This window comes from Zosterops lateralis (assembly GCF_965231275.1).
Source record: "Zosterops lateralis genome assembly, chromosome: 1".
In the NCBI taxonomy this organism is placed as follows: Eukaryota; Metazoa; Chordata; class Aves; order Passeriformes; family Zosteropidae; genus Zosterops; species Zosterops lateralis.
The window spans coordinates 23,889,675-23,902,318 of NC_139762.1; the positions used below are offsets into that span (position 1 = coordinate 23,889,675).

Here is a 12,644-nt window from a genome sequence, read left to right on the forward strand (position 1 = left end):
GCTCGGGGTTTTATAGGGGTTTTCATGTCCCGAGGCGAAACAGGTGCCCAGGATAGTCCAGCAAATAGTCCAAATAATTTTCGGATGGGCTTCCCGGATTTGTCGAATTTTGCAGATCGTATTCCGGGAAGGTCCTTTCACGTGCGGATGGAGCTCGCTGGCCCGTGGTTATTTCAATGTGTATTCCTCGGGCGAGAATTCTCTTTTCGTTCGGAGAGGAATTTCTCTGTCTGGGTGCGATGCCAATTCTTATCTGGGTTGGCCAGTGTCTTTGTTCCTCCTGATGGCCCTTGTCCCGTTCTTTTTGTCCCAGGACTGAGGACAGTGGAAACCTGGCTGGGGAAAAGTTTCTACAGACTATACCCTTTTCACATTTTATATTAACACCAATCTAACATATCTTGCTATATTCTTTTATCACGAATTTTTACCCAATGTCACATTTATCACAGAAAGAATTAAAAAAGCCCCTACAGGCATCATTATTCTGTCCTCTTGGCAAGCATCCCTTCTGTCTTTGGGGTCCTCAGTGCCTCAGCAGAGTCTGTGTGGCAATGGTACATTTTCTGGAGAATCTTCCTAGGTATGTTGTGAATTTCTGCTTTTCACTTACCCCAGTATCCTTTGCCAGAAACTCTCTACCATCTCTGGTAATGGAGGGCAACTGTATGGAGTCATGTGAGTACTTTACACAGATTACTTGTACATGACTGTTCCCCTTCATTGTTAGACTGGAAAGAGCTTTCTGAACCTAAGTCAGACAGCGTTAGCTGCTCTCAGTTCCACCCTTTAGGTGTGTTTTGCTTGGCCTGTGTCAGTGTCTAACTTACAGGCTAACTTACAGGTTCAGAGTCCAAGAGATAGTAAAGCATTCTAAAGCATGTGGGCCACCAGGCAGCCATTGGATGCCTGCATGTAAGGCTCTAGGTTGTACACTCACCCAGACTCATGAAAACTCCAGGAGAGCTGGGCTGTTCATCCAGATAGCTACAAGTCTCTCAGAAAATGTATTTTAAAACGACTACAGGCATTTGGTCAGATATTGCATATAGCTCAAATGACTATCCAGGCATTACACTTGAAGGACTATGTAGGTGCTAACTCACCCCTTTGTGGAGTTGAGGGCTTTCTCTTGTAAGTTTTAAGAACTGCTAATGTTCTTTAATATCACAGTCCATAAACCCTGAATTAGCTTTGACCTGCATGCATTTTTCTTGCTGACAGTGAAAAGTCTTCATTAAAATATGTTGCTCATTAAAGTGAGAGCTGCATTAACAGTCAGGGGGAAAAGGTATTTTTTAATGGCTATAATAAATAGGCAAGACTTGAAGCCACAAGTGTTAGGGATTTTTTGTCTGAACATAAGTGTTGAGCTTCCTAATGTTAACCTTTGCTGAAAGCCTGACTTCTAGAGACAAATCCCTGTCCTGATTTCTGTCTTTTTCAACTCTCACCACAATGACCTTTGTCATTTTGTGACCCTAATTTTATTACCAAAACATTTGTTCTTACTAATAAGCTGTACACAAATGACGTCTTAGTAAATGATGTCTTAGTTTGTTTATTGCAGGTTATTCAATACCTATACATCCTTGTGTATGACCATGCAAATATTAAAATTACCAACATAAAAGCTAAAGAGCTGCGAATCTGTGTTGGTTTTACCATCACAACCAACTTATTGAAATATATGTTGAATTTGCCATTGACTCCAGCTGCCATCCTGGGGGCTTGGGAAAAGGCAGTTCAGTTGCTTGTTCAAAACCTCCTGAAAAAACCCCAGGCTGAGATTTCATAGTGATTGGAATTGAGTGAAGTGGAGGAAGGAGCAAGTAAGATCAGAGTATGACCAAGATAGAAGGTATGTCAATTTCAGACTGAGTATATGGTTAGTGGTACCTCATCTAGGATTCATTTTTGTCCTTGTGAAGGTAATGCAGATAATCTGGAAAGAAAACTGGTTTCTTGGAGAAGGCTTTCCTCAGGATCAGGAGAGAGAACTTGACTGTAAGAGGGCACAAGTGCTTTGTGAGGAATCAGAAACAGTTTTTTCCAATTCATCTTTTCTTTTTGTGTGCTGGGACACTGTTGGAACTGGTGGGGCCTCCCTTGGTGTTTTTTCATCCCAAGCAATCACAAAGGGCCTGTGGTTTGCAGAATACTTCACAGCCAGATGTTAGGCTTGTGTTCACTTAAATCTTTTCACATTTAATATTACCAAATAAAAACAAAGGGAAAGAGAAATAGAGAAAGCAAAAAAACCAATATCTGAATTTACCCTTAATGAGTTCAGGAAGATTTTTTTTTTTCTCTTCTCTACCGTGAGCTTCCTCCAAGGAGGTGTGAGTGAATTAATTAACTTTTGGGGAAGTACTTAATGAGTACAGCATGTCTACAAGTCTGGAATAAAACTACATTCCAAAGCTGTCCTCAAGAGCAGATGTTTATTCTGTTTAGCTGTGAAGATGCTGGGCATTTTTTTTGGCACATTATGTCAAATCACTTGACTCTTTGCACTAAAGCCAAATGAAAGACATAAATAAATATATTTTGAGTTATTATAAAGATTACCATGAGCTACCATGATAATTGAAATTTCTTTGCATATTTAGAGGTAATGTTTGAAGTTAAATGCTATTGATTTAGCCTAGGAAACTGGTTATTTTGCCCCATCTTTTTATTAAAAAATATATATACTATTTTGAAGTAATTTAATAGAATTAAATTGATATTTTCAGGCTGTAATGAAAGCCATTTCTGCTTCTTGCTCTTGTTAAAATTATTTTTATGTACCATGAATTCCACTTTAACCACAATTCAAAAAGGAATGTGCATGTTACTTATGACTTTCCTGCTATTCTTTGTTTCTGTATTTTGCCCTTAGGTTTCCTCAGCACATTGTTAGACCCAACCCTAGCAAGAAGGTGATTGATATGGCTCTTTGTGCCCTGGCTAAATAGCTAAACATAGAGTGCATTGTGTCTGCACTCAGGGAAAAAATGAAATGCAATTAAATTCATTTCACCTTCAGTAACATGACATTTCTGTTTCTTTCATGTCAGTCTTTATTCTATTCTATAATCAGATTTTGTAACCCTTTTTATAATGTCTCTTCACTTCAGTAATCACTGAATAGGATGCTTGTGTTGCAAGTTAATTAGAAATTCTCGTGTGCCTGAGTTGACTTTTCCCAAATCTTTGGTGTGGTTTCCACATCTTCCTAGAGAGCCTGTTTTGCAGTCCTCTGAGCTGTGAGGCACGAAGTCCATATCTGCTCGTGAATCCTCCATGTTTAGCTTTGGAGGGGACTTTTGTGTCCACATCTAAAAATTTAAGAAAAACTGAAGTATTTCTTAGAGTATATCAGGTGAAAGGAAGGGTCTCTGCATTGGGATAGGTTCTTCATCACTGCCAAGGAAACTCCTGGGAGTTCATTCGCGCTTTGTGTTGACAAAATGCATGACGGTTAACACCGCCTTTCGCAGCGAGTGTCTGAAAGGGTGTGGGAGAACTATGCAGGCGGGAGATGAAAAGGGGAAGACAAAAGATCTCCTTCATCCAGGTCTTTGTTCGTAATTGTAAATTACAGAATACACAATTGTAATGCTTAGTTTTAGGAGTAAGCATTAATAGAGTCATGGAAGAACTTTAAGAAACCAGGAGATGGCGAGGTATGTTTCTGTCTAAATTTACCTTAAAGACTATTGCAAGAAGGCTTCAAAAGTCATCTTTAGGTTCAGTGAGAGTTTTTATTTCCTAATGAAAAATACATAAGAAACTCCCATTAAAATAGACTTCAAAGGATAAAATCTATTTTACTTGCAGATTTCCTTGGGTACACAGGCATTATTGTTATACTATTAATTTCTTCTTTGTTTTAGCTTCAGTGTTCCATCCCCCAGCCTTATCTCCCCATCCCTATCCATCCTGTACTGTTGTTTCCTATAATTAGTGAAGATACACATCTGTCTTCAGGCTACCACCTAATCTCTAAGGCCATATGGGTAAATGGAATATAATTATAATTTGGTAGAAACCAAGCCTTCTGCACATGGTTGTATTACTCTCATTCTTTTTAAACCAGTCAAATCAAATCTATGACATACTAGGACTTGGAGGCTGGTTTAGTCCTTGCAAAGTAAGTATATTTCAGATGGAAATTTCATTGTGTTAAATTTGGGTGGGAATTAGCCAGTTTGGGAGGAATTCTGACACAATGTTACCGCAATGTGCAACCACCCTGCATATTGTGAAGAAATCACCTGTGGTTATATGCAAAATATTAACAGAGGTCATTTTTTGTCCCCCTCTTTTTCAGTTATTTTTATTTCAGTTGCTGCGAGGACTGTCTTACATCCACCAGCGTTACATTTTGCACAGGGACCTGAAACCACAGAACCTTCTGATCAGTGACACGGGGGAGTTAAAGCTGGCAGACTTTGGTAGGCAAGCAGTTAATTACAAGTCTCTTATAATGTTGTAGGAATGTCAGACAGATGGTTCCATTGATTTCTCTTCCCCCCCCACCCTATTCCTTAGACACACCTTCTTCATTGTAGATAATTGCACATTTTTCTCTTGAGTGAAGAAATTGATTATGGTCAACAAAATGCTTGATTAAAAAGGAGCAAGTGAAAAACAAATACCTACACCAGTTCTCTCAAGGAAGATAATGCTGAAAGTATTTCCAGTTTATTTACCATGAGACCTCTGAATTAGAATTAAGAACCTTTAAAAAGAAAAGAAAAAAAGGTAGAGAGAGACCTGAGGAAATATAGACTGTATGAAAAGCACAATCACTTTATGTTAGCAGCTTTAGGGTTGTGGAGATCTGGATTAATTTTTATTAAATGGTCATTGAAAGAGACTGAAGGACACAAGAATACGTGTTGCTTCTGCAGAATAAAGGACACTAGGATCACCTGGCCTGCTTTCAGTATCCATTAGTTCTTTCTAGGGAAGCCTTATGTGGAGTATAAAGTCAGGATAAATTATCCACTGAAATCTTAGCCTTTGCCCTAATTTTAAATTTTTAAGCCATTTTTCTAGTGGCTACACCAAGGCCAGTACTCTTTCCTCTAAAACCATTGTGAATGCAGATGTGGAAAATGGCAATATTTTTCTTTAGTGGTTTTCACAAAAGGTTGTAGGAATTTCTTTCTTTCCTGTAGGTCAGCTTCTCAGTTACTGATTCCAGCAGTACTTTTAAAGTAAGCTGAAAATGTGACCTATTGGCTTTTTAAAACGTCTTTTATTTTATGACTGCTATCCACATCATGCTTCACATTTCATACAGCACCAGTAATGAGGATGCCTTGTGTGCTAATTGGCAATTTTGCTGTTAATGTAGTCATGAGGTTTTGTCTTTTAATTAGTGTTACTGCAATTAACAGCTCAGTGTGTATTTGCTATGCTGGAGAAGGGAACAGGACTTAAGGTGGACACAGTCCACAAGATCTCGATTGGCCTTTGGATTGCAAGGCAATTAGATAAATAGTATTAGAAGCATTTGTCTCCTGGTTTATATATGGTTTTTTGTTGTCATCTTTTAAAACTTGCTATTTTTTGAAATAAATGCTTTAAAAAAACATTCCTGCATGTTGCATTTTACTATGAGCTTTCGTCTCTTAAGAATATGAAACAAGTGCATCGTTCAGTGTTCTTGTAGTGAAATATGAGTTAACCCTCTATTGAAGGTGTTGTGCTGTTTAATAGTTTTGTTGTATCATTTATATGTATAGAACCTTATGAACTAATCTGACTTCCAAGTATCCCCGTATTATAAATCTTTCAGGAGATTGTAACAATGGTTCTCTAGCTTTGGTGGATGCTGAAAACCATAAAAGATCTCACAAACTCTTTTGTATGTAAAATGTTTCCTATGGTGTAGGGGCTGGGTTGCTGAAGCTCTATGGCTTGTGTCACTGGAGAGAGAGAGGCTTCAAACTCTTTTGCTGTGTTCTTAGGAAATAAGAGAATACCCAGAGGATGGGGTGGGACACTTGTTCTTGCCCTGCTGTAGTAGGATATGTCCTACTACTACTACTATTATGTGATATGATCTATCACATCTGATGAAATTATTGCCTCATTGTGGCACCAGGCTAAATATCCCAGTGATGACATGAAAGAGTGGATTTTCACAGCTTTGTGTTGGCAGGACTTTAAGGTTGACCATTGTGTATGATTTTGATAGAGGGACTAGAAACATGTAAGTACAACCAGAAAGAAACACACAGCACTTGAGACATGAATGTGTAATATTGTGCAGAGGATATTTTTCCCCTTTTAAGTTTGCCTTGACATAATAGAAACATCTGCGTAATCTACTCTTATACACAGAGAGAAGATTATATATCTCCCTTTTTTTTTTAAAGCTAGATTTTCTTTCATGGCTCATGACCTCATAAAACTGAAAACCAGATGGGTTAAATTTCTCTTCCGAGAACCAAGATGAAAAAGTAGAAGTGATGAGGTTAAAGTCTGAAAGGTCATGACCTCTTTCATTGGAAGCATGAAAAATGAGAGCACACCTGTGTGCTCTCCATGTGCCCCTGTGCCTATTTACTTATTTAAATGCTGTATTATTATAGCCCATCTTCCCAGTATGAAAGACTCTTCTTAAACAAGATGTAAAATACAGTCCTATTTCTCTATATGTTTTTCTCCCACAAATGACTGATTTGCAATAATGTGCTTGGAAAGGAAGTCGGTTTAGATTGTATACTTGATAAATTACATGAAGAGCAGTGTGGAAATTAGAAAGATGGTTGCTTTGCTTTCAAATGCACTCAAGGCAGGAGAGAACCTATCAAGAAATCAGTGTCTGTTAGAGACAGAATTGACTTTGCTAGCATAATAAATATAAAATCCTAGGGCAAAAGCCTTTTAGTCTCTAAGGACAAGACCTTCAGATTTTGGTTTCATAAGTTTACTAAAAAATAATCATTGTGTCTGAAATTTTTCATTTGGCGTCAGGCTTATTTAATCTCTTCACTGTAGGATACCAAATGCTTAAAAGCAGGCTAGTGGATCATAGTTGTTGAATAAACAACGTAAAAGAAAGGCTAATCATGTCTGCCAGTGCATTGCACTGCGGTTGAAGTGGCATCTTTGAATAACTGTGGGCATGTGTTTTTTCTATAGCAGGACTCCCAGACATAGATACTTCACTGTGTGGGAGTGTCTTTGTTCAGATGAACAGCGGTTTGCTTTTCTGTTCATTGTGCTCTAGCTGCTAGGAAATGAGCATTTATGAGAAGACTCAGCGGTCAAATGAAAAGGGAGAACAGAATATAGAGGCTTTATCAAATTAAAAATGGATGAGCTATAAAAAATGGCTTTCTTAGGAGATATAATAGGGGAGACTACATCTTGAGTAATTGTTGCTGTGAAAAATATCCTTGAACACCATACCTGCATTCTTTTTAAAATCTAATTAAAATTCCAGGGGAAAGTAAAGTGTATTAGGAATTCTCATTGAGTGCAAGAAATTTTTTTTGATCCTGTGTGTACATTTGGCTGTCTGTGAGTTTATTTCCCCTGCTGCATATATCAGTCTTAAGTAGAAATAAAGTATTTTAAACCTCTAATGAGTAACACCACAAGAAATTTGCCTCAGCCTTCAACAGAAAGACTAGTAATCCTCAGGGGCACCAACCTCCTGAACTGGTAGACATGGACAGGGAGCAGACCAGAGCCCTTGCAATACAGGAGGAAGTAGTTAGTGACCTCCTATGCCATTCAGACACTCACAGGTCTATGGGTCCAGATGGGATTCATAGGAGGGTATTGAAGGAGCTGGCAGAAGAGCTCATCAAGCCAGTCTCCATAATTTATCTTTGATCTTGGTTAGCTGAGGAGGTTAGCAAACGTGAAACCCATCTACAAGAAGGGTTGGAAGGAGGATCTGGGGAACTACAGGCCTGTCAGTCTGACCTCAGGAAGGGACCTGTAAGTGTCATAGAGTCCAGCTCCTGGCCCTGCCCAGGACAAACCCAAGAATCACACCATATGCCTGAGTATGCTGGGAAAGCCAACTGATGTCATTGTCAGGCTGCTCTCTGTGATCTTTGACAGACTGTAGATTGAGGGAGGTTCCCAATAACTGGAGAAAGGTTATTGTTTTACCCATTTGCAAGAAGGGCAAAGAAAGAAGTGGTTGCAGCTTGGTTGACCACTATCCCATAGAAAATAATGGAGTGAGGCTTCTTGGAAGTAGCTTCTGTGGGTGTGAAGAAAGTGTTTGCCAGTTTTAATCAAGGCAAATCATGTTTGATCATGGGATTGCCTTCTGTAATGAAATGAGGAACTCTGCAGTCTCTTAGTGCCTTAAGAGTTGGTTACCAAGAGCATGGCAGTGCTCTTTACTGAGGTGCACAGTGGGAGGATGAGGGATAATGGTCATAAGCTGAAACACAACTGGTTATAAGGAGGGAAATGTTTGGTATGAAAGTACTTCAGCACTTGAGCAGCCCAGAGATGTTAAGAAATCTCTGCTACTCTTACTGGACTAAGCCTCAAGCAATCTGGCAGATTGAACTAGGCAAATTCTCCTTCTTGTGTGGTTCCGTGACTCAGTAAATACTGCACGTCTTGTTTGTTTCTTAGTGATTGGATATTGTTATTTAGTTATTGTTTATGCTGATATAAATTAAGATTGGCTAATGAATTATGTTTGTATGCAGATTATCAAACTTGATAAACTCCAGCACCAAGTCCCTAAATAGCTGACAATAATTAGGTGAGAGGTAGGTCCCACCTTCTGTGTGAGACTTTCCAGGAAGGATTTACTCTTTTTGTGCCTTGTTTCTTACTCTCTGAAAAGAGCCACTAGCAATATAATATTCTGACATCTCCAGGATCTTTATGTGGATCTTTATTCTGATCATAGCACAATTACTCTTATATATTCTTTAGTTTTAACAGTCTTCTGCTTTCTGGGTTGAAAAATACATAATTATACTTGTTATTAGATATTTTCTCATAAAAGACTTACGTAGTTCTGAGGTTACATCACCTTTCGATGCACTGAGAATATCATCAGGTCATGTGTGTTGAGAACAAAACATTTAGACTAGACTAGCCTGTGACACAGTAAAAGCACTTGTGAGGCTGTGAGAGAAACTGGCCAAGTCACTAGTTGGGCCCTTGGCCTGCTTCACCTCTGAGACGATCACCCTGCTGCTGAGGCTTGTTTCTCAGGGAATAACTTGCATGTGAATCTTCCCTGCAGCTACCTTTCCTTTTAATCTCTTCTGTTAGACCTGCAACAGAAGCAAGCTGCATTAAGTGGGTGGATGGGAAGTTTGAAGACCTGTGCAAAGTGCATTTTCAAAGTATGGAACAACAGGTCTAGAAATATTGTTAGCTTGAATATCATTTGCAAGGATAGGAAAACTCGATGATTGGTAATTTTCTAAATTGAAAAAAAATTAAAAAGTCTTGAATAGATGCTTCCCCACCTTCCCAATCTATGCCCCATTTTTTGGTAATTTTAGTCCTTTAAAAAAAATCTTCAAACTGCAGTAACACTACCAACAAATTCCAGTGTTGCAAGGTGAGTGACAAGGAGCATCAGGAACTTAGTACTTAATGCATTAATACTTGTTTTTGCAGTATGAGAGTTGTTCTTTCTCATCTGTGGGAATGAGCTTTGGAGAGGAAAAACAGCATGACATCTTCATGAAAGTGTCTTTCATTTATTCTCTCAAATAACACTGATCCTAAAGCTTTTCCTGACTGCTTTTTCTTGTCTTTGGGGATCTCTGGATGAGTAAGGATCTGCAGGAGGTCTGTATTATGGTGAAAGTCCTGCCTTAAGCTTTTGGAGTTTTGTTAATATAAAGTCCTCTGATGTAGTAAAAGAATCAAGTCAGTGTGATTTAACCATGCATCCTTCTAGATACATAGAATGATTAATAATAGATAGCAGGAGCAAAGAGACTTGATTATAATAAAGGGAATTTTACTCAATGGAGCTACAGTTTAAAACTGCAGCTGAGTATTAGAGTGGATGTTTCCATGCATTTCCGTGTAGCTTTTTCTGTGGAGAGCATGACAGGGTTATGTCATGAGGGACAAGGTTATTCCTATATAGCTTACTGTTAAAATTGCTAAAACTATGTTGACAAGTTGAAAAAAAAAGTAGGGTTTTTTTTTCTTCACAGTAAGAATCCCACAAGGGTTTCTTTATAATGTACTGTACAAAATATATATGAGAAGCTGAATAGCATAGAAGATTGCTTGCATGGATAACTGTGATGTTTTTCCCCTGTAAATGTTCCACAGAGTATCAGTTCTTAAAGATGCTTATATAAAGAGTTGTCTCAGTGCCCAAAGAGCTGGTGTTATATTGTTGGTGAAGCCTGATGAAATCGTTAGCAAAATTCCTCTGAGAGTGCCTCTAGTTATCTAGGCTGGCTCTCTTTGGTTGCCTGGCTTTAAGAGAGCCTAAGGAACATTGCAGCCATTTGGGGTGAGTTGTAGGAGCAGCCTGGCCCAACACAGCTCCTGCCCTCCACAGCAGCCCTTCTGCAGGCTCTAGAGAAGGGCAGCAAGCTGTCTGGGTGTTGGTTATCAGAGGCTGCTGCTGGTAAAGAAAACAAATTTACTGCAAACATAGGTCCACAGATTCCTTTAACACCCTGCCTGAGTTGAACATGGAAAGAAAAGACATTTCTTTTCTATATTCCTGTGAGAGGTTGCTGTTACTCCAGGTGCAGCCTGTTGCTTTCTGATAGCAGCCTTTGAAATCTGAAGAATTGGTTCTTTTACCCCTCAGGAAGGACAGTAATGAGCTTCTCTGAGGACTCGAGTTGTACTAAATATCAAGAAAGTAAGATGACTTCAGTGACAGTGTTGTGAGGAAATTGAAGAAAAGGAACTGGAGCCTGGAAAGTGAACCCCAAATTGCTCAAACCTCAGTCAACTTGCAGGTCGTTATAAAGTACAGTTATTTTTGTAATGAGCTGTAAATGTCTCATTTTCCACAGAGAGCAGAAGCTGCTGTTGCTGTTTACAGTGGCAGCTGGGGCTGGAGCAGCAGAGTAGACTCTGTGTGTTTGTCCTGGAATAGCCTGGATGGCCTGTTACTGAGTAACAGGGTAAAACCCCAGAAATCCACACTTTCTAGATCCAGACAGAGTAAGGCCAGAGCTTAGGAGCCAAGCTGATAGATAGCTATGGCACCTTCAAATCTTTTTTCTTGGAGGAAAGATAAATGTTGTAGGCTGCAAAAGCTGTGGGCACTGTGGACCCAGAGACCTGTGGCAGGCTGCCATGTAATTTATTTTGCTTTCTGAGGATGCTGGCTTTCCCTCTACCACCAGACCTTCCTTCTCAGTTTCTAATGGTATAACTGGCTGCTGCCAGGGAGTAGCCAAAGCTGCATTCTTCCCTTTCCCTCCCAGGTCCAAGGGCTTCATATGCTGTGCTTGTGACCTTCTGTTGTGATGCCCGGACCTGTGGGAGATGGGTACATGGGAGAAAATTTTCAAACAACAGCAGTGCCAACGAGTAGATCTGATTTCTTACCTTTGGGCTAAAGAATTGTTTCAGAGGTGAAGAGGCAGGAGAAGGTGTGGTGTAGTGCTGCTGGAAATGTTTCTTTTTTCTTCCATTTATTTGTTTGTTGTTCTCATCACGGATCTCCCTCTAATTTGCTTCATAGATCTGATGGTTTTATTGAGGTACCTGCTAAATCTATACAAAAAAATTACCATGTGAGAGTCAACACAGTAGGAATCCCTCATGGGCAGAAATTGGGTTTCATAGTCTATGAAGAAAGTAGATTTGACATGGGTTTGCTATCTGGAGACAGCAATTGCAAAACCTGTAGGGAGGTTCTGTATTCAACTAAGATTTTAACTTCTCTCTGCCAGTTGTTAGTACAAAGTCGAGCCACTTTATGAATTTTTGTCTATGCCAGTCTTCATTGATTGCTTTTTAACAACTGGAATTATTTTATTTTAAATACGAGGCTTTTCAGCTTTTACTAAAGTGGATGCTGTAACTTAAGCCCTTCCCACTGAAAAGCACTGTGTAGGATTATTGATTGTGAAGGAAAATGTTTTATTTTTTAAAAAGCATGAAGGGCCTGGAGATTGGTGTGACTCACTAAATGGGTCCCCTGTTAAATGCATCTCAGATTACTTAGGGTTCAGTGCAGTTCTCTATTGTTACAACTGAGAGTTATATCAGGCCTTTAAATAGGAGGAAAGCATCTTAATTATCCATTAAGGGTAATAAAGGAAGTTGGTTATGACACCATTAAAACAACTGCGATGAAAAATCTGTTTCTGTATTTTGTGCTTAAGAAGAACATGGGATTTGAATGTCATCTGTACTGCAGCTAGCTCAGTGCTGTGCTATTATGTTAATCATGATTTTTTTAAAATTGCCTTGTATTGCCCACTTAAGTGTGAACTAGACTGTTACATGACAATGGCACAAAAGACATGGAGAACTGTGATCTGCTGTCTGTACAAAAGAGATCCCATCCATCCGTCCATCCATCCATCCATCCCTCCATCCCTCCATCCCTCCAACCATATGAATCTGTAGATGTATTTAAAACACATATTGTTTTATTTAAAAGGAGCCTTATTCAGTCATGTGATGGTGTTCTCTCAGTTTTATATGAG

At 39.1% G+C, this 12,644-nt stretch overlaps 1 protein-coding gene across 2 annotated transcripts in view; it reads left to right on the forward strand.

Annotated features, from left to right (window-relative positions):
- The window catches only part of CDK14 (cyclin dependent kinase 14), a 338,755-nt gene that overhangs the window by 150,650 nt on the left and 175,461 nt on the right, over nt 1–12,644 (forward strand). For both annotated transcript variants that reach the window (XM_083862878.1, XM_083862877.1), the window contains exon 8: nt 4,319–4,442. In XM_083862878.1, the coding sequence (XP_083719004.1) occupies nt 4,319–4,442 (124 nt within the window). The remainder of the gene's footprint in view (nt 1–4,318; nt 4,443–12,644) is intronic.